The sequence below is a fragment of the Leptonychotes weddellii genome, chromosome 14 (genome assembly GCF_054177405.1).
Source record: "Leptonychotes weddellii isolate Sample4059 chromosome 14, ASM5417740v2, whole genome shotgun sequence".
Taxonomy (NCBI): Eukaryota; Metazoa; Chordata; class Mammalia; order Carnivora; family Phocidae; genus Leptonychotes; species Leptonychotes weddellii.
This window is the reverse complement of record NC_138382.1, coordinates 35,064,001-35,091,542: the sequence shown is the minus strand read 5'-3', so window position 1 is coordinate 35,091,542 and position 27,542 is coordinate 35,064,001. Positions and strand designations below refer to the sequence as shown.

The 27,542-nt window shown below is 34.6% G+C and overlaps 1 protein-coding gene and 1 pseudogene across 5 annotated transcripts in view; both read right to left on the bottom strand.

The window, feature by feature from the left end:
- Positions 1 to 27,542, bottom strand: part of LOC102740642 (centlein) — a 180,034-nt gene that overhangs the window by 89,973 nt on the left and 62,519 nt on the right. For all 5 annotated transcript variants that reach the window (XM_081804123.1, XM_081804122.1, XM_081804119.1 and 2 more), the window contains 2 exons: positions 11,247 to 11,347; positions 2,718 to 2,809 (listed from right to left, as the gene is read on the bottom strand). In XM_081804123.1, coding sequence (XP_081660249.1) covers positions 2,718 to 2,809; positions 11,247 to 11,347 — 193 coding nt within the window. The remainder of the gene's footprint in view (positions 1 to 2,717; positions 2,810 to 11,246; positions 11,348 to 27,542) is intronic.
- Positions 17,040 to 18,627, bottom strand: LOC102741340 (protein FAM217A pseudogene; annotated as a pseudogene).

Below are 27,542 nucleotides of genomic sequence, written 5' to 3'. Positions count from 1 at the left end.
ATGACCTGAGCCGAAGGCAGCCGCTTAACGACTGAGCCACCCAGGCGCCCCAAAATAAATAACTTATTTTAACTTATTTTAAAGTTTCCTCATTTGTGAAATGGGAACAGTCTTGCAGATTATTATTATTAAATATGATCATATACCATAGTTCCTGGTAGACAGGTCTAAACAGTTTATCATCACCATCACCATCATCATTATTGTCTCTATTATTATTAATCACAACAGCTACTTAATAAAATTACTTGAGATGGAATATAATTACTTGCACTAAATATTGCTGAATTAGCCATTAAATCAACATGTTATGAACAATGTAACAAACATCTTGAATATGAGATTTCAATTCTGGAAATTAGCATTATCGTTTTCTTTTGACTAAAATCCATTTAAGTTTGGGTGCAACTCATGAAAATTTTATGTACCACTGGAAAAATGTCTTTTTAAAGTCATTTTACATTTAAAATGTTTAAGTCTGTTAACTGCCTAATGTGAATCCATGTTTAATCATAAAAAATGGTCAAAATTATCTGCATTTAACTTTAAAATGGAGGACAAATAACAAAACAAAAAGATTTTATTTATTTATTGGAGAGAGAGAGCAAGCGAGCACAGAGGGAGAGTGACAGGGAGAAACAGACTCCCCGCTGAGCAGAGAGCAGGATTCTGGGCTCAATCCCAGGACCCTGGGACCATGACCTGAACTGAACGCAGACGCTCAACCGACTGAGCCACCCAGGAGTCCCCAGAGACACTACTTCTAAAGACATGAGAAAAGGAAAGCCCATAGCATATATTAAAATGTCATTCAAGGTATACTCTTAAAAATTACTGTTAAACTGATGTTAAGCCTCCAGAAACAAAAAGGGAAATTTCAATATATATTTGAGAAGGAAAGTCTAGGGATTTGTTAAAGGCATTTGGTTTGTCTGTAAATCAACTCAAGTGCATACTTTTCCTCCAGTACTGATCATTTAAATAATTTACCAAAACACCTGACTTTGTAAAGTGTAATACTTTGCTAGGGCTGCCATAAGAAAATACCACAGAGTGGGTAGTTTAAATCCCAACAATCTCATTTTAACTTAATGAACTCTTTGAAGACCTCATCTCCAAATACAGTCACATTCTGAGATACTGGGAATTAGGACTTCGGCATAATAAAATTGGGTGAGGGGGGGATTCAATTCATGCCATAACAGTGTGAAATGTTAATGCATTATTAAAAAAATAATTTTATATGTTTTATTTCTACTATGTAAACAAATACTGTTTTCATGCTGTTGCTATCTTTTAAACCTATTTTGAATGAGTTTTACAATACATCCTTTTAAAATCAGGAAACCCAACTAAAAAAGGTTAAATCATGACTCGTCCAACTGCATTAGGTTAATATTAAAAAAAGGTGACAAAATAGTTATGGTCCAATGCAAATAATTCCTCTTGGCTTTTCAGGACTTAAAATGGATTTCTGGATGCACTATGGTAGTAGCCATTTATGGCAGTTGGAATGAAAGAATGGATTTCTTTAGGGTTTCTATCCTAAGGACGTGGTAGGTAGTAGGACAATATTATGCAGCCATAGAGCGAAAAATTATAGAAACCCCAGCAAACAAAAATATTGCTCTGAAACAAAGAAGATAAGCTAGTGCAAACTGTTTGACATTCCAGCTGATAATGCATGTATTATTTCAATTACTCGTTTTACCTTAAGATAAAGGAATGTGAGCATTTCTTGTTCTGTATGTTATTGTGCTAACCTGATATGTGTTATTTAGTAGTAATGAGATGACAGCCTTTGTTACTTGACATATGGCAAGTGTTAGAAGTAGAAGTGATCACATCATCTGTTGTAAGTCACTAGATTTCCTAAAAGTCAAGTCACAGATGTGAGAAATATAAGTAGCCATATTAATATTTTTGTTTATATATTTGTGTATTTCCAGCTTTATCTAAGTATCCAGTGTAGCAAATGACAACCAGTCATAGGATATACCTTAAAAAATATTTTCTTTATAAGAATAACAAGTGCTAAAATGCAACCAAGCCAACTTAATGGATCATGGTAAGAATGTATTTATATATAAAATTATGAATTAAGTAAAATTATAAAGATAGATGTTAATATTTTTAAAGAAATTTTATTATTAATTATAGGTATGATGTAAAGTGACTGCAGGGTTTATATATGTGGTTCTATTAAAACAGGGAGAGCGATCCTAAATTATATGGGCATAAATTTCTATCTAAAATGAGATGAGTCATGTATACTTTTATTAAATTATAAACATATTACCATTTTACTTCACTGAAGCTAAAACTATGCTCAGTTTTAATAGTTCAAATATTGCAAATCTATATGCTTTTTGAAGTATAACAGAGTCTCAGCATGTCCCATTTTAAAGTTAAACTGCTAAGTTATAACTAATAAGCACATATACTATAAATTTTTATAATTTCCATTGTCATGCTCTTCATTTCATCTTTGAAGATATTTTTAATCTATGTCAACAGAAGCACAAGTGTTTCCACATTTATTTCACTAACATTGATTTTTTTTAACCCATTTTGGCAAGCGAATGATTTTGAATTATGAATTTAAATTAAGGATTCACACAAGGTTTAAGTTCATGAGCCCTCGTTTTAAAATATAATCCTTTATGTTAAAATTCAGATTTAACTTCCTCAGCTCAATATCTTAAAGATTAGACTACCTTCTGCAATGTCTGCTCCGACATTTCTTTCCCATTCTTCTCTGGAGTACTCTTCTTGACCCCATCATCTTCACCATATCTACAGAGTTGTTCTGGGAGACAATAAATAATATATTATAGTACCTCATATACTGCTGAAACATTGGCCTGTCATTTTAAGGAAAAGGGCTCTCAGTTTCTCAATTGTGAATAATCTAGTCTATTTTATTGTTGAGTATTTGGCTGGGAACTAAATGGTGACCTTTTCCAAGATTTTCAATCACATAATTATGTACCTTTGTAGTGTCTTTTTTTTTTCCAGTGTAAGATTTTCAAAGGTACAACAGATCTTCAGGTTAACAATGCTATACTTTTATTCCTATTTTCATTCTTTTGTAGACTATTCCGCCTTTGCCTTAAAAGCAGAATTCGCGGCCTTCTTATCTATACGGCCACTACTAGTTTTATTCTCTGGATCTTGTTCCCTGCCAGGAGGATCAGAGTGATGGCTGAACAAAGCAAACACTAGCCGAATTAGGGTGGATTCAAACTGTAATAGCCCCTACCACCACCTTTTTTTTCAGGTAAAAGATCATGTACTGGGCAGAGTAAACCATAAAAATCACATTTCCAGAAAAACTGTCACTTTATAACACATAGAAACCCAGATAACAGGTGAAATTGTTTCTACAAATAATTCCTATACTGACCATGCCTGTGACTACCAAAACCTTTTCAACCAAGCAAAAATATACAAGCAATGTATCAAAATTAAAGGGAAAAAAACATAAAATTTCATTTAATACTAGTAAAATTTAAATACATTAAAACTTATAAATAAATGTTTTCTAATCAAATAAATTATTGTGACAAATTTAATATTTTCTTTCTGAATTATTTTTAGGAAACAACATTTCTTAAAGAATCAAAAGAAGGGCAAAAAAGAATACATAAAGCTAAAAGGATACATATCTGTGTTAGACTGAGGTGATTTTGCTTTAAAGTATGCTTGGCTGCTGTAGGTCAGTGTAAAACTTTGATTTATCAACAAAGGAAAAAGAAAACAATATTATTCTCTGTAGAGTAGAAATCTCTTGGTATAAACAGTGACTAACAAGTTTGTTAGAGTGAATTAGGCATTTCTTTTGTCTTTGAAACATGACATATCCAATTAAAACTTCTGTACTCCTGAAATAAATAGAACACTATCCTAAGGATAATAAAAGCTAGAATAGGTAGAATTTGCCACCTGGGGAATATGTACCTTTACCTTGGTAATAATCTATTGGTTCCCAAGTTTCTTTTTCTAGTCCCCTAACGCCATGGTGCTGAATTCATTTACAACACTCTTTCAGCAATATAGAAATAATATGCAAATACAATTCAGCTGTTCAAGTCATTTAAATATCTGCTACCGTTTTAAGTGAAGTGTTTACTCTTAAAAATAAGAAAATATTTCTATGCTCAAAGAGCACAGAATGCTAAAAATAGCAAAATAATTCCAATAAAAAAAATGCCGAAGACTGACTTAAAAATGAATTTGATTGCTGATTTGTGTTCCTGGGTGTGTACAAAGTCCACTGGTGGACGGGTTGACCATGTCCCCCTGTGGTTTTCTGTTGAAAACTTTAGTTTCTCACCTTCACAGGTTTTAATAAAGAATAAAGCTAGGCCCATGTGATGGAGGGGAACAAGGAACCCACTCTGCCCCTTGATTCTCCTCCCATTTAAGGATCTCAGGATTTGAGAAATGAACCAAGAGGACCTAGTTAGAAATATGCAGTTCTATTTTTGTCCTATGCTGGATGTGTGAGTACATGATTCACCTTGCTGGAGATTTATTTTTAATGTTTTAGTTTTAAATGCCTTACTTTTATTTTTACTATAAAAATTCACTGTGATTTATAGTCTTTCCCAGGAGGTTCTTCCCTGTCCACTTTTTAACTTTTAACACTGCTTATTTACAATTGTTTACACTTATCCTTCCTTCTATGTTTTTCTTTTCTCTTAATTCTCTTAGATGACATGAACAAATTAAATTCTTCTGCAACCTGTTTCCTTCTGGTAGATTCTTTTAGCTATTTTCTCAAGTTATTTTTAAAAACCTATTATCATTATGAGGGGTTGCAGGATATTCCACCTGAAAATATGATGCTTTGGTATACTAATTATTTTGAGCAGTAGGTACTTGAAAAACAGCAAATGCTTTTGGTTTATACTTTGATATCACACTTTGGTAGATTATTAGTCAGCAAATGCTTACTCCATTTTCCTCTACCTTCATGGGTGGAGTATAGATCCTCACGCCACTGATGTTGAGCTTGGCCATTTGAGTTGCTCTGACCAAAGGAATGTGGGTATAGATAACAGTGTGCCTGTTATAAACCTAGAACAGGTATTTCTCCTCTTCCCATGGAAATTTCCAGTATCTGCTTTGAAAAGAGTATGCCCAGATAGTCACTGCCTCCTTCACCCTGGGCCTGGGCCTGGGCCTGAGACATGTGGAATCATATGAGCCCAATATGCTCCAGACAAACAACAGAACTGCAGCCTGAAGCACATTTGCTCCAGCTGATCTGCAGAAACCATCAACAAAAAAATAATGTGTATTATTGCAAGTCATTGAAATTTTGTGGTTGTTTATACGGTAGCAAAAGCCGTCAGGGACAGAAGTTGATAACGATAAGTGAATGCTGCTATAATAAAAACCTAAATTATGTGGCATTGATTTTGGGACTGGGTGGTGGGTGCCAAAGAATGCTCCAGGAGTTGAGAAAATGGTGACTCACGTTATGTAGTGGCAAACTGCCATCTGACATAACATGGAAGACAAAAAATGCAGCCAATAAATTTGTAACAATGAGTGAGGAAGTTCCAATGTAGAGTGAGTTGATTGTTACTGGCTGCCACTGACTGGGTTCTAGAGGAAAAACTGAGCTCAGAAAGGAGCAGCCACAGGCATATGGAAGTACATATGTTCCAGTACTTTCAGGGTTGGAAATGAAAGTGTTTCTCACCATATCAAAAGAGCAACCACTGACACTCTGGCAGGAAAGGCCAAATCCAAGATATTGACATTAAGACCTGGCCACTGGGTATGCCTGTTCCTGACAATCTCTTAAAGTAATAATGTGATGCTTAGTAGATACTTTCAGCTGGACAAAAGGACTTCTACAAAATTTATGGGTGAGGGCCTAACAAGTCTGAAATACAACCCCAACCCTCCACAGAAACTCATACAGATAAGACATATGAATTGTTGCCAGCTGTATTTGATAAAATGACTTATTTTAGCCAAAGAATGTAGATAGAAGTTACGATACACCAGTTTCAAATCTAGGCTTAAGAGGCTTTGTATGTTTATATTGTCCCTTTGTAGCCAAGAAATAGATACATGGAACCGAAGTAAACTCTACTTGTAGCCTGAAAAAGAGCTGGACCGGATGACCCACAGCAAGGAGAACTGCTTCAGCCAATCCACATACCCACATACAAAAAGAAAAAAAAATATGCTTGATGTTGTTTGTACTCACAAACAACTCACTCATGTGTGTTTTCACGTTTGTTTTGCTCTTTTATTAATAAACAGGCCTTCAGCTTTCAATGAAGAATACCATAAACAGTGTTTTTATGAACATACTCATGCATTTGTGGTAAAAATTGAGGATTCTTACTCCAAACTTAATCCTCTAATTGATTTTTCAGGCCTGATCATAGGTATTACATGCTTTACCTGGCATGCCCCATGAGGGAAAGTTGTCCTCCCCAACCAGACCTGGTACATGGCCAATGGACTGTGGTCCCCGAAGGGAGTTATAGTCAAGGGCTCAGGATCCCCCTGGCCAACCACATTCTTATGTGTATCTGTGTTCCTAGCCTAGATGCCTCCACTAGGCCTCCATGTGAAAACCTCCTTACTGGTGGCCCTTTGGCTAAGGCCTTCTTCAAGTGCCTCTGCCAAGATCTCCTTATTTGGTGGCTGAGGTGGAGGTAACCTTGAAGACATTTTTCTTCCATCTGACTCAGTACACAGTACTTTTCCTCTCCCAGTCCTCCCCTTTTTTCTCCCCTAAGACCCAGGTAAATAAAAATGCAGGAGACTTTAGCTCAGGGCTCCTTCGGCTGTAAGACAACATCTCTGTCTGTGCTGATCCATCTGATCCTCAACTGATGTGCAGTTCCAGGGGGAAGACAGAACAGAGGGAGTTGGCACTTTCTCCACTTTAGCCTCTTGTTTACATAGTAAGTGATTAAAGCTTGACTGTTACTTTCATTTTGGCTTATTATCTTAAATCAGTTATGTGGACACCTGGCAGCTCAACTCTCTCCAGCTCAGTTGAGCTCCTAACAGAGATATTATGGGATTGTAGGAGATTCACTACACTATGAATTGCAATTTTCAGTAAAGAGGAATTTAGTGTGGTAGGGGCTTAAGGTGCTTATGTGGGAAGTTAGAGGAGACAGAACTGATTTGAGAGGAAAGGTAATGAGTTTTTTCTAAAAACATGCATAACTTTCGAAATCCTTGTAAAAATAGCCAGGGGAAAATAGGTGGCAAGAAATAAAAAAAATATATCTGGTACATGGAAGGAGGTTACTATTCATATAGACTTGGGATTTTAATCAGGGAAAACATGTTCAACGACAATAAAAGTAAGTACCAGAGGCACCAGATTTACCTGTCTATGTGGAACAACTAAAACTAGAGAAAATAGATGAAAAAATGGTTCTCAGACACTGGGCATAAGACAATGGAAGGTAGCCATCCCCAAGAGAGAGGAAACAAATGAAGTGAATTCAATCACTGCTCCTGCATGCTGCTTAGAGAGCTTCCAGGCCACAGCACAAAGATGGGGGACTAAATGGGAGTCTGGTGATCTTCTTAAATTGCAATGACAGACCCCAGAGTCCAAAGAGGCCAAGGAAGGGCGAGTTTGCAGGGTAAAGTGCCAGAGAACACAAATCAGAGACAGGGAGAGCTCTGAAGATCTATAGAGGTTCCCCCCTCAAGTCTTCAGCTAAGTACTGATCAGCACATAAATGTGAGTAAACAACCCCCAAAAAAGAACGACTAAAAGGATTGGAGGAAAAAACCTTCAAAATTCACACAGTCCCCCCCTCAAAAAAAATGACTTGTTATGTATGTATCTTTGAAAAAAGATAAGAATGACAGGAGAATTATCACTGGAAGCATTTTTTTTTAAAGATTTTATTTATTTATTTGAGAGAGAGAGAATGAGAGAGTGAACACATGAGAGGGGGGAGGGTCAGAGGGAGAAGCAGACTCCCTGCCGAGCAGGGAGCCTGATGCGGGACTCGATCCAGGGACTCCAGGATCATGACCTGAGCCGAAGGCAGTCGCTTAACCAATGACAAACACAGGAGCCCTCACTGGAAGCATTTTAAGTCAAAAGATAGTGGAGCAAATTTTTTTAAGTATCAAAAGAAAAAAAAAAACCTGCCAATACAGAATTCTATACTCAGTGAAAATATCCTTCAAAAATGAAGACAAAATAAAGATTTCTTTTATAGGTATATAAAAGCTGAAAGAATTCATCACCAGCAGATGTGCACTATATAAATATTAAAGGGAGTCCTTTAGGAAAATAGAAAATGACACCAAATGTAAATTGGGATCTATAGGAAGGAATGAAGAGCAGCAGAAAAGGTTCTTAGTAAAGATAAGAACCACCAGGCTGGTTATATGTAAAGCCAAATATCATTTTAAATCTCTGGGATCACTCCTTCCAGAACAAGAAACACTCTCTAGTAGGTGGGGTGAAATGAACATTTAACAAAATAAAGATTTAAAACCCAGTTTGGAAGAAAACACAATCAAAGAAAGAAAAGAACTTGCCAAAAACCTGAATTTAATAAAATATGAGCTCAGAAAATCAGTAAGATATACAAAGGAAAAAAGTGGGAATTTAAGAATTGAAGCAATAAATAAAGAACCAGAAAACATGACTATAGATTTAATAGAAGTATTAGAAAGAACAAAGGAAAGAATATATATATATATAGCTCAAAATTGAATTACTTTTTTTTTTTAAAGATTTTATTTATTTATTTGACAGAGACAGAGATAGCAAGAGCAGGAACACAAGCAGCGGGAGTGGGAGAGGGAGAAGCAGGCTTCCCCTTGAGGAGGGAGCCCGATGTGGGACTCGATCCCAGCACCCTGGGATCATGACCTCAGCCGAAGGCAGATGCTTAACGACTGAGCCACCCAGATGCCCTCAAAATTGAATTACTAATGAAGGAAAAGTCTTTAGATAAACTGAACGCAGAAGAAAAAGACAAAGATTAAAGAATTAGAAGAAAACAGATATGAATCCCAGACGAAAAGTAACCAAACATAAAGACAACTGATATCCTTGAATTAGAGTATAAAAAAAATGGAATATGCAAAAATATATTTCCTTGTAATACAGGAAGATCTTAATTGACAAATAACAAATTACATGGATAATCCAAAATATGATTTAGAACATACTATATCAAGGCATATTCTATTTAAATTTTGGAACATCAAGTTGAAAAAACTAAAAATTAACATAGCAAAAGCAAGTCACATCCAAAGAAAGGTGTGAGGTACAGGCGGGGAAGGAAAACCAGACACCTCTCCATAATATATCTCTACAGCACCTTCTTCTAAAAATGAGTAACATCTAGAAAGTTTTGAGGAGAAAAAAAGTGTAAAATGATAAAATTATACCCAGCCAATTTATTCATTGACTAAAAAGACTATTGAAACATATTTTCAAACATCTAAGTTCTTACAAATATAGCTATTTTGATTCCTTCTTGAAAAAAAAAACATAGCTTCAGTTATATCTGGCTAACGAAAAAATAAATCAAAATAAAGAACTCATGAATAGAAAGACTATGACTTTAAAAAATGTGATAAGTACTGAGTCCTTTGTATATAAAAATAAGACTTTAAAACTGAGGAAATCATTGTTGCAATATATTAAGTTATAGACTTTGATAAAATTAAAAGGTTATTTAATGAACAAGACTCAAGATGTGAGGGAAACAAAATAAAATTTTTTTTTTAAAAACAACTGTTATTTTCATCTTGCATGGCAAGGAATTAATTTTTAATATGCCCTGAAATTGAAATACATACTTTTAAAAATACAAAGTAGTTCCATCTTCAATGTTTTTAGAACCTTTCTTTTTAATCTTAGAGGGAAGTTTTAGAAATTAATATTTATTGAAGTAATGAGACAGTTACCTAAAGTTCAACAGTTCCTTCATGTTTACACCTGTTTCTTTTTATTTGGTTGGTGCCAAACAAAATCATATGTAAATATCCTTTTTAAAAATAGCATACATTATGGTTTTCTTTTTCCACAATTTATCTAACTAGGCTTCTTTCTTTATAAGTATTAAGAGGTGTTTGATTTGATAATTATTTAAGATTGAAATTTTGATTATTAAGTGTTTGTGAATTAGGATGTTTTTCTTTGTCTTTTTTTATTCTTTCTTATTGCTTGAATATTTATAAGTATGTGTAATTTTTCCAGGAACAATAAAGTTATTATTCTTGAAAAGTAAACCAAGGATAAAATCTTAGAGAACCCCAATAGTTAAGGAATAAATGGAAGGAAGTTCGACTGGAAGAAACAGAAGATAGAGGCAAGCATAGTTAAAACAAAGGAAAACCAATGTTTCAGGAGCCAATGAAGGAGTAAGCTTGAAATATGATATAAATTAGTGGTGTAAAAGAGATGATTTCAAACACTGGCTTTGACAAGTCACCAGTGACCTAACTCAGAGCAATTGGAACAACAACAGTAATTGGGACAATAGGCAGATGAGTGGTATATGAAAACTTGTTAAGTATAAATTATTAAGTTAATTATTAATTATAAATTGTCAATACCTAAAAAGTACAGTGGTAACAATGATGCTATAGTGAAGTTAAATAAGGAGAAATTCTGTCCTATCAACCTTACTTTTGTCTAATGAGGTATTACAGTATGGACTGAAGTCCTATAGTAAATAGAGTTATCTTGATTTTAACAAAGGAATAACCCTTCAATTGGAACAGATACATTCCTTTTACTAAACAGTTTTAGGCTAGTGGTCAGGAAGATGGCAGATTTGCAGATCTCCAAGTTTCCTTCTAACTCTATGATTTTGATTCCAGGACAATAGATGAGAACTAAATGAGTTCCAGAAAAATGTAATATCAAACAAAAATATAAATGAATTATTAATATTGAGTACAATAACCATATAATTTATAGAACTCTGAACAAACATAACTAGTAAAACCTTATCAATGAATCGAAAAACAAACATCTTTTCTCCTTATCAAATATCTCTTTAGAATTTTTAATGAATTATAAAGCTGACTTTTAGGTGTTCTATTTGATTTTCTCATGTAAGGTAAAAATGTTAATCACATATCAATAAGTAAAGCAGTAGAAAGAGGGGGAACAAGGATAAGAGTCTTACAAGAAATTGAAAATAAAACATCAAGAGCTAGATTTTAAAATGCCTATAATAAATATTTAGTCTCACACACAAAAAATGTACCTTCTCTCTTCTCTGCCATACATGTATTCAATTCTTGTATTGTTGTCTTATCAACAGATATACGTACTTTAAGTTTATCCAATTCTTCTTGAAGAGTCATCCTATGAAAATTAACACAATAAATGATTATTTAAAATGCGTAAGTTAAGGAATAATGTAGCAAACAGATGAAAGTAGTAAAGATATTTAACAAAATATGAATTAGACAGTAGTAAAATAAAAGAAAAATATATCACTGTTAACAAATCCTAACAATTAAAATTGAATTTTAGTGAGAATCTGGGAAGTAAAATGTCTTAAGTAATTTTTAAATTTATCTAAGTAAACATGTTAAATACTTAAAACATAGACTATATGATAAAAAAAATAATAATGTATTGAGTTACCCAACCACTTTTTTCCCTAAGATTTTATTTTTAAGTAATCTCTACAACTACTGTGGGGCTCACACTTATAGCCCCAAGATCAAGAGTTACATGCTATACTGACTGCCAGTCAGGCACCCCAACCCAACCACTTCTTAACACACAGATATACTATGTAAAAATCATGATAAAATGTTAATACATATACTGAAAGCAAAAAGAGTACATTTCTAGATGCCAAGAAAAGACAAAGAACCCCTACTAGTAAAATGGAGCTGAACTACCACAATGAGAGACTGGATCAAATACCGCCCATGGAGACCTCAGACCTTCAGACCTGAATGGGGATGGAAGTTTATGCCTTAGGCCCTCCATGGCTGAGAGACAAAACTGGGCTAACTGTAGCAAGATGGGAGACAAAAATTTGCTGAGTGTGACACAAATATTTCAGTTTATGTGGTTGGAGTTTCACTAAAAGGAGGCAAGCCTATATTAACTGGTTTCAAAATCAAGCCATATACATTTGCAGAGATCTAAAGAATTAACAGTAATGTAAAAACTGGTTCATAACCAGTGTCCACTGGAGAGTTCAGGCAGACACAATCACCCATTACAGATAGGCTTCCACAACTGAGAGAATGGATAGGAGAAAGAGCATCACAGAAAATAAAACTCAAAAGAAGTCAAATTTGCAGGTAAGAATAATTGTATGAATAAGTTCAAAGCCACGAATGACAGTCTACATATCACCCCCCCCAAAAAAGAGAAACGGCACAATAGGGAAATAGAAATAACAGAACAATTCAAAATGAGTTTTTATACAATTAGTTTTAAAAATGTTGAAAAAAAAAAAGGGGACAAAACATATTTTTAAAAACATAACAGATTGAAAACTCAACAAACATGTTAAATAGCACATAAACAAAGCTTATGAAAACTGGTGAAATTAAAGACAACACTAAGAAATAAAAGGAAGGAAAATAGTAACAATATATAAAGTATGTTTGAATGAGAAGCCCAAAAAGCATCTCAGAAATTATTCAAGGAGAGGGGTGCCGGGGTTGATTTCTGCTAAGGTCATGCTCTCAGGTTGTGAGATCGATCCCTGTGTAGGGGCCCTCACTGAGCATGGAGCCTGCTTGGGATTCTCTCTCCCCCTCCCCGTCTGCTCTTCCCTCCACTTGCACGCACGCTCTCTCCCTTAAATAAATAAATAAATAAAATTTTTTATATAAAATAGCTGAAAACTGAGAGCTGATGAAAAATGTAAATTAATAGATTAAGAGAGTAAAATTGCAAACAGAGTAAATAAAACTATGTTCACAGTTAGAAACAGAGGGAAACTGTAGGACCCCACCGAAAAAGAAGCAATCTTAAAAGCAACCATATTGAGAAGAGATGTTACTTAACAACTAAAGAGCTTTGGAGTGACAGAAGACTTCTCACAGCAACAAGAAAGGTGAGAAGAAAAATAAGTAATATCTTCAACATTCGAAGGTTTACTATTCATAGATCTTAGATGAAAGAACTATTAAAGAATATATTTTAGGTAGAAAAAAACCCCTCAGAATCAACATAAACAAAATAATCAGTGATGATGAAAAGACATCTGTAAACATGTATGTGGAAGTAAACCAACATTTATCATGTAAAGTAGATATAACAACATCCAAATGAAGGTAGAGACAGAATACAGTAGAACTAAGTTTCTGAACAATAAAATGATATAAGATCAAGGAAAGGATCAGAGTTACAGTATTTTAAGAACTCTATTGTTGGACAGGATAAAGGTGCTGATGAACCTTAGTTTGTCAAATAAGTGATGTACAATTTCAAGAAAAAGCATTTAAAGAATGGAAAACAAATATAAAATTTACAAATCAGAAGAGGTCAAAAAAAAAGAAATGAACAAAATGTACTCAATCTAAGGCAAGAGAAGGATTTTTTAAAGGAGCATAAAAAATAAAATATACACTAAGAAAAAAACAATATTAAAGATGGTCATTACATAATGATCAAAGGAATGATTTACTAGGAAGATACAGCAGCTCTAAACTGTTATGTATTCAACAATATAAAAATATGTATTTTATAATTTTATATTTTACTTTATAAAAATTATTCAATTATAACATTTATATATTAAGAAATATATTTTATATTTATACTTTATATAAATATTAAAAACAAGTAGTCTCTGCTTTTCCTCACTCAGATTATTTCTTGAAAAATTTATATTTATAGTTTGATGTGTATACTTGTATTTTTTAATATAAACATAAATACACATACATAAGGATCTAAAAAATTAGGATTCTATGATTATATTTGCAGTTTCTCAGGTAGGTTCCAGATTGATGGGAGGAGCAAACACACACAGACGCACACACATACACCCATCCACATAGCAATTAAGTTTGGAATAGGTTCCTGCTTTGTTTAGCTAAGAACATGGAACATTCTGAAATAAGATGGCCCCAACAAAGAGAAAAACAGATGTGGCTCTTCTCAACTTAGTTTTCCTCAGCTTTCAGATCACAAACGTAGCAGAACACAGGGCTACAATTGTTGGAAATGTCATTTCTTGCTTATTTAGAGGTATTTTATACTTATAGCTTGTTTTTTTTGTTTTGTTTTGTTTTATCTTGAAAGAACTTACACAGTCCCTACTTGTAATAAGTATATATAAATATTAGGGACCAACTGTTCTTGAGTCAAACTAAGCACCAACAAACCACATCTTAACGGATGTGTGGAGGAGGGGCTGTCAGAGTGGGCACCCTTGAGCAGGATGAACATTGGCTATTACTGACTGATTTACTGCCCACCTATTCTGATATTTCTGACACTCTGAAGGACCACAATTCAAAATCTACTTTTTACTGGACAAATTATATGAAATGACTGTATTCAGATGCTGGACAACAGGCAGCAGAGAACTGTGATCCCTCAGAGAAAGGAAATTAACAAAGAGAGCCCTAATGATAGTCCAGATTTCTGCCAGGAGCCACTCTCCAGAACATGATACAGGGAGAGGGGTCCCAAGAAAAACATGATGGCCTCGCTGAGATGAAGAAAAGAGACTGGAGTTTGGGAAGACTGAAATGATGGAATTTGTGACAAAAAGTTCCCAGAGGAAGGATCTACAAAAAGAAATAGCTACAGAAATCTGCATAAGAATTCTTTTGAGTCTATGGTTAAATACTTTGTTGCATATACATAGGACCAAATTCAACAAGGCAGGCAGAGAACAACTGGAACCCACCCATAAAGGAACTATTCCCAGAGTTTACACAGGATTGGGAGACCTTGATTTCTGACGGTGTGAGAGGAGAATCTTTGTTGATTACCAGGAACTTCAACAAAGAATCCCAAAGAGTCATCTAATGAGTAGGGATAAACAAGTCTCTTGAAACCTGCGCTAACAGTATTTTTGAAAACCTGGAAATGGTTTAAACTGAGATTTTAAACACACCTGTCTTAGCAATCAATAGAGAAAGTGATTGGAAAACAGGACACAGAATATTTGAAAAGCACTATGAAAAAAACTTGACCTAACAGACATTTATAAAACATTCCACACAGTAACAGTTTTCAAGTGCCATGGAGCTTTCACTAAGATAAAACCACATGCTGGACCATAAAACAATTCTCAGCAAAATTAAAAAGATCTAAATCATGAGAAGTATCTTCTGTGCCCAGAATATAAATTAAAAATCAATACCAGAATGATGTCTGAGAAATCCCCAACTTAAAACTTTCAAAACCTTTTTCTCTAGATTTAGATTCCAAGAGGAATTAAAAAATAGTTTTAATTACAAAAAATTAAAACAACACATTTCAAAATGTGAGGGGCTAACAAAGTGCTTATATTGGAAAGAAAAAAAGATCTACTATGAAGCTCCCAATTACAGAAACTAGAAAAAGAAGACAAATTGAGTAGAGCACCTTTTCATATGTGCATTGGCCATTTGGATGTGCTCTTTTATGATATATCTATTCAAGTGTTTTGCTCATTCTTCTATTGGGTTGACTGTCCTTTACTTAATTATTCATAGGAATTCTTCAGATATTCAGGATGCTAGTCCTCTGGCGGACACATATACTGCAAATATATTTTTTCACTCTGAATGTTGCCTTTTAAGTCGTTTAATAATATCTTTCCATAAACAAAGGCTCTTGGTTTTAATATAGCCCAGTTTATCAATTTTTAGTTTATAGTTAACCTGTTTTTTTTTTTTTAAAGATTTTATTTATTTATTTGAGAGAGAGAAGGAGATAGAGAGCATGAGAGGGGGGAGGGTCAGAGAGAGAGGCAGACTCCCTGCTGAGCAGGGAGCCTGACGTGGGACTCGATCCCGGGACTCCAGGATCATGACCTGAGCCGAAGGCAGTCACTTAACCAACTGAGCCACCCAGGCGCCCTATATTTAACCTGTTTTAAGAAACCTTTGCCTAATAGATATTCTATCAGGCAAATAGATATTCTCCTATGTTTTCATCTAGAAGCTCTATTACTTAACATGGGGCGCCTGATGGCTCAGTCGGTTAAGTGTCCAATTCTCCATTTTGACTCAGGTCATGATCTCAGGGTTGTGAGATCAAGCCCCACATCGGGCTCTGCGATGGATGTGGAGCCTGCTTAAGATTCTCTCACTCCCTCTGTCCCTCCCCATCAAAAATAAAAAATAAGATAAATAAAAGGTCCATTACTTAACCCTTCACAATTAGACCTGCAGTCCCATCTAGAATTGATTTTTGTGTATGGTTTGAGAATATGGTGTATTCCACTAATTAAAATAGTTTTCTTTTAAATTGAAGTTCTTGGAACTTCTGGCTATACAGTTATATTATCTTTTTGTTTCCCATTTTTCACAATTATAGACAATGCTATAGTGAACATATGTGCCTATATGTAAGATCCCTTTAGTGGTTTCATCTAGAAGTGGCTTTACTGGGTCTTTGAGTACATAAGAAAACAGAAAGAATATTTCAAATGTAAGAAAAATATGGAGAGTAATATCACCAACATTAATATGCCAAACATTTGGGTTTAAAAATATTAATATTATGCCATATTTAATTCAAAGCTTTTATTTTTGTGAAAAAAATAAAAATGTTCTGTAAATAATATTATCACTTACAGTATTCCACCTTTCTTCCCTCCCCAGAAATAACCAGAGAATTTCTTTAATTTGGTGTGTATATTTCTGTTTTGTATTTTAATACTGTATGTGTGTGTGTGTAGTTATATATAACTATTATTGTGGATACATATGTATGTATATATGTGCACACACACATGTATCTACAAAAATATAGTACTATTATGTGATTTAAAATTTTCTATTTTAGAGAACATATATTATGATATATACTATGATGTATATGATATACTATTATTCAATTTCCTTCTTTTAAATCAACTTTTGCTTTTGAGGCATTTCCATTTTGATAAATATAGATCCAATTTATTCATGTTAAATGTAATATAGTATCACATTATATTAATATATTACAATGCACTTTTATCAGCTACTAATGGGCATTTACACTGTTTCTAATTCTTCAGTATTACAAAAATACTGCAATATCCTATTCATGTATGCTAGTTCACTTTATTTAAAAAGGTCCTAAAAATCGATTTCAGGGTGAAATTTTTGTCTTAGGGTTTTGTTTTTTTTTCCCAATTGTAGCATTTATTAATGATGGAATTGTACTGGGAAACAATCACAACAAAAGAATAATCTTTTGAATTGAATAGTTTACTAAGTGAAACATTCCTTTGAAACATAACATGCAAGAGATTGTCAAATATGTCAGCATGGAAGCCCTTGGATTTATATATAGACATCTCAGCAGTGATTTGTACAAGTTCTAATCCATTTCACATCAAGTTACTGATGTGTGTGTGTGTGTGTGTGTGTGTGTGTATGTTTAATACCTGCCTCTTGGAACTGATGAGCCCATATTTTAGCCAAGCATCTTGGAAATAGATTTGCTCACACTGAGATTATGAAGGAAAAGTTATGTTTGGTCATTGGGTGAACACTTACCCTTCCTTAGCTTTAAAGGAAGGTGATAAACACTTTAGCTTCTGAATACAGAATGTCTATTCAAACTATGGTTTTTTGGTAAAATTTCTTTTTGGTCCTTGCTGCCTTAATTTCTTCTCTGTGATTTTCAGGAAAAGACAGAGGTACAGGTACAACTGGTATTGGAGACCTTGATGGCAGACGTCTTGTTGAGACAATTTTAACCAGTGATTGAGTTGTTTGGGAAGTAGTAGGCTTGGTTGAGGGTTCTTGGTGTGGATTTAAAATAGAGCTTTTGGGATTCCTAAAGTTATCATAAATTACAATCAATTGTTTGGTGGTGGATGAACTTTTTAGAGATGGTGGTCTAGAATTCCATTTATATTTATATGCCAGCATTGCTCTAATTCCATTTTGAAGCATTTTGCAAGATCCAGAATTGCTTTCTCTTTTTTCATGACTTCCATCTACACAAGCTGTCTGAAGACTCAAAAGAGTCCAAAAGTTTTGGCTGTCTCACTTTGGGTATAATTTTGGAGGAAGAGGGTCGTTCAGTAGCTGCTGGAGTATAGGAGGTAGTTTGTAGTTCAGGCCTCTCTTTTTGTATAGTCATATGTTGCAATCTTAACATTTCCAGTAAATGAGTTATCAAATGTTCAGGAGAGCTTTCTGGAGGTTCCACTGTTACTTTTCAATTTTCAGATTTTGAGAGGGCTAATTTGTGCAAGTCCAGAGTATTGAAGGGAGAAGGGAGAAAATCAGGATATGTAAATACTTCATTTGGTTCCTCTGTGACAGATTCCTCAATATTTTCTATTGTTTCTGGCTTTAAGTTTAGTCTATCTTTCTATAATAGCTGAGCAAACTATCATCTGCTTTTTCATTTTCTGATAAATTACTTTCATCTGTTAGATTTTCTTCCACACTGCTGTTTGCTTATTTCACATTCCAATTTGTAGCAGATCAAGTTTCACCACTATTATTTTTTCACACTTTAAAATAAATGAATATAAGGCTCATTTCTGTCCTTTCAAAAAGTCTTCGTCAGCACAGGGCCAGCAGACTGACTTATTTCACTTGGGATACTACTCCCTAGTATCACATCATTGCAAATGGCAAGATTTCATTCTCTTTTATGGCTGAGTAATATTCCATTATATATATATATACCACACCTTCTTTATCAATTCATCTATTGATGGACACTTGGGTTGTTTCTATATCTTGGCTATTGTAGATAGTGCTGCAATAAACATAGGGGGCATGTATCTGTTTGAATTCGTGTATTTTTGTATTTTTTGGATAAATATCCAATAGTGGGATTAATGGATCACAAGGTAATTCTATTTTTAACTTTTTGAGGAACCTCCATACTGTTTTCCACAGTGACTGCACCAGTTTGCTTTCCCACCAACAGTGCACGAGGGTTCCTTTTTCTCCACATTCTCACCAACACTTGCTTCTTGTGCTTTTGATTTTAGCCATTCTGACAGGTGTGAGGTGCTATCTCACTGTAGTGTTGATTTGCATTTCCCTGATGATGAGTGATGTTGAGCATCTTTTCATGGGTCTTCTGGCCATCTTCTCTGGAGAAATGTCTGTTAATATCTTCTGCCCATTTTTTAAGTGGGTTGTATTTTGGTGTTGAATTGTATCAGTTCTTTACATATTTTAGATACTATCACATAGGTCATTTGTAAATATCTTCTCCCATTCAATTAAGTTGCCTTTTAGTTGTGTTGATTGCTTCCTTTGCTGTGCAGAAGCTTTTCATTTTGATGTAGTCCCAGTAGTATTTTTCCTTTTGTTTCCTTTGCCTCAGGAGACATACCTAGAAAAATGTTGCTATGGCTGATGTCAGAGAAATTATTGCTTGTGCTCTTTTCTAGGATTTTTTGGTTTCACATCTCACATTTAAGTCCTTAATCCATTTTGAGTTTATTTTTGTGTATGGTGTGAGAAAGTGGTCTGGTTTCATTCTTTTGCATGTAGCTGTCCAGTTCTCCCAACACCATTTATTGAAGAGACTGTCCTTTTCCCATTGAATATTCATTCCACCTTTGTTGAAGATTAACTGACCATATAGCTATGGGTTTATTTCTGGATTTTCTATTCTGTTCCATTGATCTATAGTGTCTATTCTTTTTCTTCTTTTTAAAGTAATCTCTACACCCAACACAAGGCTCAAACTTATGACTCCAAGATCAAGAGTCACAGCCAGCAGGTGCCCCAATCTATGTGTCTATTTTTGTGCCAGTACCATACTGTTTTGATTACTCCAGCTTTGTAATAACTTGCAGTCTGGCATTGTGATACTTCCAGTTTTGTTTTTTTAAAGAAAAGATGTTTTAAAATAGACTGTTAATATGACAAAATACACTTACAGAAAGTAATTTTGCTATCTTTTTTCAGGAAAAAATCAAATTATTATTCACTAAACACTTAAGATATACCATGTAATTCTTTAGGTAAACACTGTAATTCTTCAAGTAATTAAAAAATTTTTATATATATTGAACCTAAAATGTATGAAAACAAATTAAGGCAGCAATTAAATTAAAAATACTTTATGTGTGGCGCTAAGACCTGAGTGTTTGGGTTCCCCTAAAATTCATGTTGAAATTCTAACCTCCAAAGATGATGGTGGTAGGAGGTTGGACCTTTGGGATGTTCTTAGGTCACAGGGGTGAAACCCTCATGATTGGGATTAGTGTTATGAATGGGATTAGAGACCCCACAGAGTTCCCTTGCCCCTCTGGTCATATGAGGATAAAACAAGACATCTGCAACACAAAAGAAGGCCCTCACCAGACCACGCTGGTTTCCTGATCTCAGACTTCCAGCCTCCAGAACTGTGAGAAATAAATTTCCGCTGCTTATAAGTTACCCAGTCTGTGGTATTTTGTTATAGCAGCCTGAACAGACTAAGACAGATGACCTCAAAAAACAAATGTCATATGTATATGGTCTCAAATATATGAAAACAATTTATCAACATCAAAAGGTAATCTCAAGAGTTAGAAAATAAAACTCCAAAATATACTTGCCATTTATTTCAGTGAATTATCTCCCAATGATTACAAAATATTTTTTCTTAACTAACATTCTGTACAGCAAAATAAAATGAAAATACAAGAAAAATATAATCACTGAAAGGTGGAAACAACCTAAATATCAATGGATGAATGGATGAACAAAATGTGGTATGTACATACAATAGAGTATTATTCAGCCTTAAAAGGAAAGAAATTGTGATACATACTACAACATGGAAAAAGTTGGAAGACATGACAAATGAAATAAACCAGACACAAAAAGAAAAATACTGTATGAATTCATTTATATGGGATGCCTAGAATCGGCAAATTCTTAAAGACAAAAGGAGAAAGAGACAAGAGCTAGAGAAGGGGGAATGGGGAGTTATTATTTAATGGGCACAGAGTTTCATTTTGAGAATATGAAAGGTTCTAAATATGGATGGTGGTGATGTCAGGACAACAATGTGAGCATATTTAATGGCACTGAACTCTACACCTAAAAATGGTTACAAAGGTAAATTTCATGTTAAGTAAATTTTACCACAATAAAAAATATATATCCCCCAATTTAGGTTGATAACACCACAAACAAAAGTATAAACTACTTCTATAGAGGGAAGGAAAGACAAAGAGGAAAAATGGAAAGAATCAGGGAAAATGGAAACATGGGAAGGCAGAGCAGAGCTTTATCTTCGTATCAATCAAAGTCTGTAATTATATATTTGTGTTTATTGATTATTATTTGTGTTCTCCAATAAGCTGAAGCCCTGTGAGGCCGGAGCGTGTATGCTCTGCTCAATATTTTACTTCCAGTGCCTAGCGTATTTATTGAAATAACAAGTAAAAGCACAACAATACAAAGGGTCACACAGATTCAGTGCTATGTAACTAATATAAAACTCCATAGTTTAAAAGTCTTTTTTTCCACATATTATTTACTAGCTATAATAATTTACTTGCTTCTGGGTCCTGGTACTTTAACAGAATCATGAGTGTATTCTAAAAGCCTATCTAGAGGCCAAAAGTTGCATCATACCTGAAACATTCTTGAGATAGAAAAGAGGAGGAGGATGAGGGACCGAAGGCTTCAGGGCTCTAACTCAGTAATGAATTAGGTTTCATGCTGATCTTGTTCTGAAACTTCTCACTCTGACTCATGAAGACTTAATAGGTAGAGTTTACTTCCTATGTCTCCAGTATCAGTGGCTGAATTTCTTGTCTCTGATTTTCAGTTTTATAGTGAGATTCAAAACCCATTACCATATTGCCTTGAAATCCATTGCCTTTCAATGGACACTGATAATGTATACAACCCTTGATTATGCTAATATCCCAGAACTCATATTCTCATTTGCACTTGGCTTATGATAGCCTGTAGTGTTTCATGTTGGACTGGTTTCTCAAGGACAATACATTTAAATTCTTATCTTATTAATTTATCACATTATAATTCTTCCATGTGATCATATAGCCTCTTCTTGAAAGCTATAAAAAATAATATGTGGGACAACTGGATATTCACATGTAAAAGAGGTAAGTTGTACCCCTACTTCACACCAAATTAAAAAAAAATTTAACTAAAAATGGACCAAAGATCTAAATATGAGTTCAAACTACAAAACACGTAGAAGAAAACATGGGGGTAAATCATTATGACCTTGGATTTGGTGACAGCTATATGGGCATGACACCAAAAGCATAAGCAAAAAAGAAAAAAGAAAAAAATAGATAAATTAAACTTCATAAAATTAAAAACTTTTGTTCATCAAAGGAAACTATTAAGAAAATAAAAAGATCACCTACAGAATGGGAGAAAATATTTGCAAATGTCTAGTAACCACTACATGGAAAGAACTCTTATAACTCAAAAACAAAAAGAGAACCCAATTTTTTAAAACAACAAAGACTTGAATAGATATTTATCCAGAGACACACAAATAGCAAATAAACATATGCAAAGATGCTCATCAGTCATTAAGAAAATGCAAATCAATACCACAATGAAATACCACTCACACTCACTAGGACAAGTAATTTAATAAATTTAATAATTTTAAAATATTTTTTAAAAAATAGTAATTTTTTTTAAAAAAAGAAAGAAAAAATACTAAGTGTTAACAAGGATGTGGGCAAGTGGAATCTTTGTAGATTGCTGATGAGAATATAGAATGATGTAGCCACTATGAACACAGTTTGGGAGTTCCTTAATAGGCTTACCATATGACCGAGCAATTCTGCTCACAGGTATAATATCCCAAAGAATTGAAAACAAGTATTCAAATAAATACTTGTATATAAATGTTCATAGTGGCACTATTCACAATAGCCTAAAAGTAGAAGCAACCCAAACGGCCATCAATAAATGAATGAATGAATTGTATATACATACAGTGGGCTATTATTCAGCTGTAAAAAGGAATGACATATTGATACATACTACAATGTGGATGACTCTTGAAAATGTTACGCTAAGTGAAAGAAGCCAAATGCAAAAGGTCACATATTGTATGATGCTATTTATATAAAATATTCAGACTTGGTAAATCCATAGGGATAGAAAGTAGATTAGTAGTTGTGAGGAGCTAGAGGAAGAAGGAAATGAGGAGATTGGGAGTGACTGCTTACTGGGTATGGGGTCTCTTTTGGAGGTAATGAAAATGCTATGGATTAGATAAAGATCATAGCTATACAACATTGTAAATACACTAAATGTCAATAAATTGTATGCTTTAAAATAAAACTAATGTGGGGCGCCTAGGTGGTTCAGTCAGTTAAGCTTCTGACTTCTGCTTTTGGCTCAGATCCTGATCTCAGGGTCGTGAGATTGAGTCCTGTGTCGGGCTCTACACTGGTCTCTCTCCCTCCCTCTCTGTCCTCCCTTCAACTCACATGTGCATGCTCCCTCAAATAAAAAAATAAAATCTTAATAATAATAAAAGATTCTCTCCTTCCTCTGCCCCTCCCCACTCACACTCTCTTTCTCTCTCTTTAATAAAATAAAATAAAACTGATGTGTAATTCATACAATGCTGATAGTTATCCAAAAATACATTTGTTTGGGGCGCCTGGGTGGCTCAGTTGCTTGGGCGACTGCCTTCAGCTCAGGTCATGATCCTGGAGTCCCGGGATCGAGTCCCGCATCGGGCTCCCTGCTCAGCGGGGAGTCTGCTTCTCCCTCTCCCGCTCCCCCCTCTCGTGCTCACTCTCTCTCTCTCTAATAAATAAATAAAATCTTTAAAAAAAAATACATTTGTTTGTAAAATATGTCATGATTTAGCAGACATTCTTTTGAGAATTTTATTTCCAACTCATGCTATCCTAAAATCCTCATTTCTACATATGGAAAAATAATATTTGTGCTTAGGAAAACAGGGAGTCTTGATTTGCCAAAGAAAAAAAATAACTGAACTTCCTACCATAATATTTTGATTTTAGCTTCTTAAAAATTATTACTTGAATTTTATAAAATATTCTTTGAAATCATAGCCTGCATATATTTAACGTTTAACCTAAGAAAGAAGAAAGTATTCCATTCTGGGCAATGCTACTGACCTACAGCTTGTCTACTTTTTATCATTAAGGAAAAATGACCAAAAGATCATTGAATTGAAGAAGACTTTAGTTATGATATATTGTGTTAAAATTCCCTGCTTCTATAAAATAAAACTGAATTTTTAAATTATGAATTCTAAACCCCTTTACAATTGACCCCAACTCTAACTACCTTCGTTGACAAATTCGTCAAACAGGATTCTCAGCATGAAGTAGGAAAAGCATCAGTAATTCTTTGCAAATATTTTGTAGTCTCATACTGACTTTTAGTTAAGAAACAAAAGTGAAACAGAAATGATAAGAAGGGGGCCAAGATGTTCAATTGTTCTATATAAAGAATTTAGTTTTTATTTTGAGAGCAAAGGAAAGATGGTAAAGGTTTTTAAACGGGGGAGAGATATGTTCATATATGTATTTTTAAAAGATCACTCTGTAGCATTAGGGGGAAGATGGATTCAAGGGGATAAGAGTGGATATAGGGAGATATTTATGAATTTATTCTACTTGAGGAAGAAAGATATGATGGTAGTTTGGATAAGGACACTGATAGTAAGAATGGAAAGAAACAGACATATTTTAGAGATATTTGTGATATGGATTCATTAAGACTATTGTAAGGAGGTAAGACAGAGGGAGTAATCAGTTATAACCCTCTAGGTTTCTGGTTTGGGTAAATGGACAAATCATAATGCCATTTTCCCTGTGTTATGCCACTATTTCCTTATTACTGCTCTTATCACACTTTTGCTTGTTTTCCCTGCTAAGCTATATGAGGTCCTGATTTAAAAAAAAAGAAAGGTGGCATATTATTTCTCTGTGTTTACCTGTACTTAGCAGAGGGCTCAGATGCAGCATTTTTTATAGGCTATGCATTAGTATAAAAAGACCAAAATTACCACCCACTGCAAGTTCCTTATTTAGCCAAAGATACAGATAAACATGCAATGAATGTCAGCACACCTTCCCTTGACCTCATGGGTTTCTAGCAAGGACATGCTGGATTTATAATATAAGAAAAGCTTAATATGCTGTGGCACCGGAGTCTCTTTTTATAGTTTTCTATCACTATTGAGAAATAATGTACAAAAATATATTTTTTTTAAGATTTTATTTATTTATTTGAGAGAGAGAATGAGATAGAGAGAGAGAGCATGAGAGGGGGAAGGTCAGAGAGAGAAGCAGACTCCCCGCCGAGCAGGGAGCCCGATGCGGGACTCGATCCCGGGACTCCAGGATCATGACCTGAGCCGAAGGCAGTCGCTTAACCGACTGAGCCACCCAGGCGCCCCCAAAAATATTTTTATACTAATGTTTTTATTTAGGAAAATGTTAATTTGTTCACTTAGGAGAATGTTAACATGACTTTGTTGGTTCATAAATCTAACTTAATGACGGTAAGGCAACATCCTCAACTAAGTGGAAAAGCTGAGTGAGCCTGGCCTTTCTGAAAGCTTTCCTTGCCTCTTACTATCTAGCATTCCAAAGAATGGTTTTACTTCACTGGCACGTGGCAGATGGCCCTAAAATAAATCTCATTAGAGTTTGAAATTATTCTTCTTCAATACACCACTGTATATTCAGTCCCTAGCTTAATGCCTGGCTCTGAACTATATTGTTTAAATAGTGAATGAATGAAAAAATATATGAATATTTGTTAGATAAATACTAAGAGAACAAGCCAACTCATTAGTTCATAGATTGTGAAGTTCTTCGTCTTTTGTTAAAACATCACTGATATAATAAGTAGATATATTTTATAAGTATATTTGAATTATTATAGGAACTATACTCCATGCAAATTTCTCAAGTCCTCACATTCTCACATACTATAGCAGCAATGTACTTCTGACCATACTCGATGGAAGAAAACACCATTGCATAGGTTGGTGGTAGCATCATTTCCTTTAAAATATTTTATAAACTGACTTAGAATTGCCACACAATTTTTTATTAGGATCTTGAAAAGTTAACTCAACATTAATGACTGGATTTGGAAGTACTATTCAAATTTGGTTTAAAGTAGTTTTAATTCATCTTCTTTTATATATTCTACCCTTTTTAAAAAATTTAAATTCAATTAGCCAACATATAGTACATCATTAGTTTCTGATGTAGTGTTCAGTGATTCATTAGTTGCATATAACATCCAGTGCTCATCATATCACGTGCCCTCCTTAATGCTTATCACCCAGTTACCCCATGCCCCTACCCACCTCCGCTTCCACGACCCTCAGTTTGTTTCCCAGAACCAAGAGTCTCTCATAGTTTGTCTCCCTCTCTGATTTCTTCCCATTCAGTTTTCCCTCCCTTCCTCTATGATCCTCTGTGCTATTTCTTATGTTCCATATATGAGTGAAACCATATGATAGTTGTCTTTCTCTGCTTGACTTATTTCACTTAGCATAATCCCCTCCAGTTCCATCCAGGTTGCTGTAAAGGTGGGTATTCATCCTTTCTGATGGCTGAGTAATATTCCATTGTATATATATACACCATGTCTTCTTTATCTATTCATCTGTTGAAGAGCATCTCGGCTCCTTCCACCGTTTGACTATTGTGGATATTGCTGCTATAAACATTGAGGTGCAGGTGCCCCTGCTTTCACTACATCTGTATCTTTGGGGTAAATACCCAGTAGTGCAATTGCTGGGTCCTAGGGTAGCTCTATTTTTAACTTCTTGAGGAAACTCCACCCTGTTTTCCAGAGTGGCTATACCAGCTTTTATATATTTTAGCCTTAAATAGTCAGGACTAAGTATTAAACTAGATGCCAGGGACACCTGAATGGTTCAGCTGGTTAAATGACCGACTGGTGATTTCAGCTCAGGTCATGATCTCAGGGTCCTGGATTCGAGCCCCGCATCAGGCTCCATGCTCAGCACAGAATCTGCTTGTCCCTTTCCCTTTGCTCCTCCTCCTCTCTCTCTCAAATAAATAAATAAAACCTTTTTTTTTTTTTTAAAGATTTTATTTATTTATTTGAGACAGAGAGAATGAGAGAGACAGAGAGCACATGAGAGGGGGGAGGGTCAGAGGGAGAAGCAGGCTCCCCGCCGAGCAGGGAGCCCGATGCGGGACTCGATCCCGGGACTCCAGGATCATGACCTGAGCCGAAAGCAGTCGCTTAACCAACTGAGCCACCCAGGCGCCCTAAATAAAACCTTTTAAAAAAAATAAAAAATAAAGCAGATGCCAATGTATGACACAAAAATAAGACTGGCTGGTCCATAGAAAAACAAGTTAAAACTTCTAGTTCCATGTTTACACTTATTCATCCCACTAATTAAATACAAAAACCATGAACAT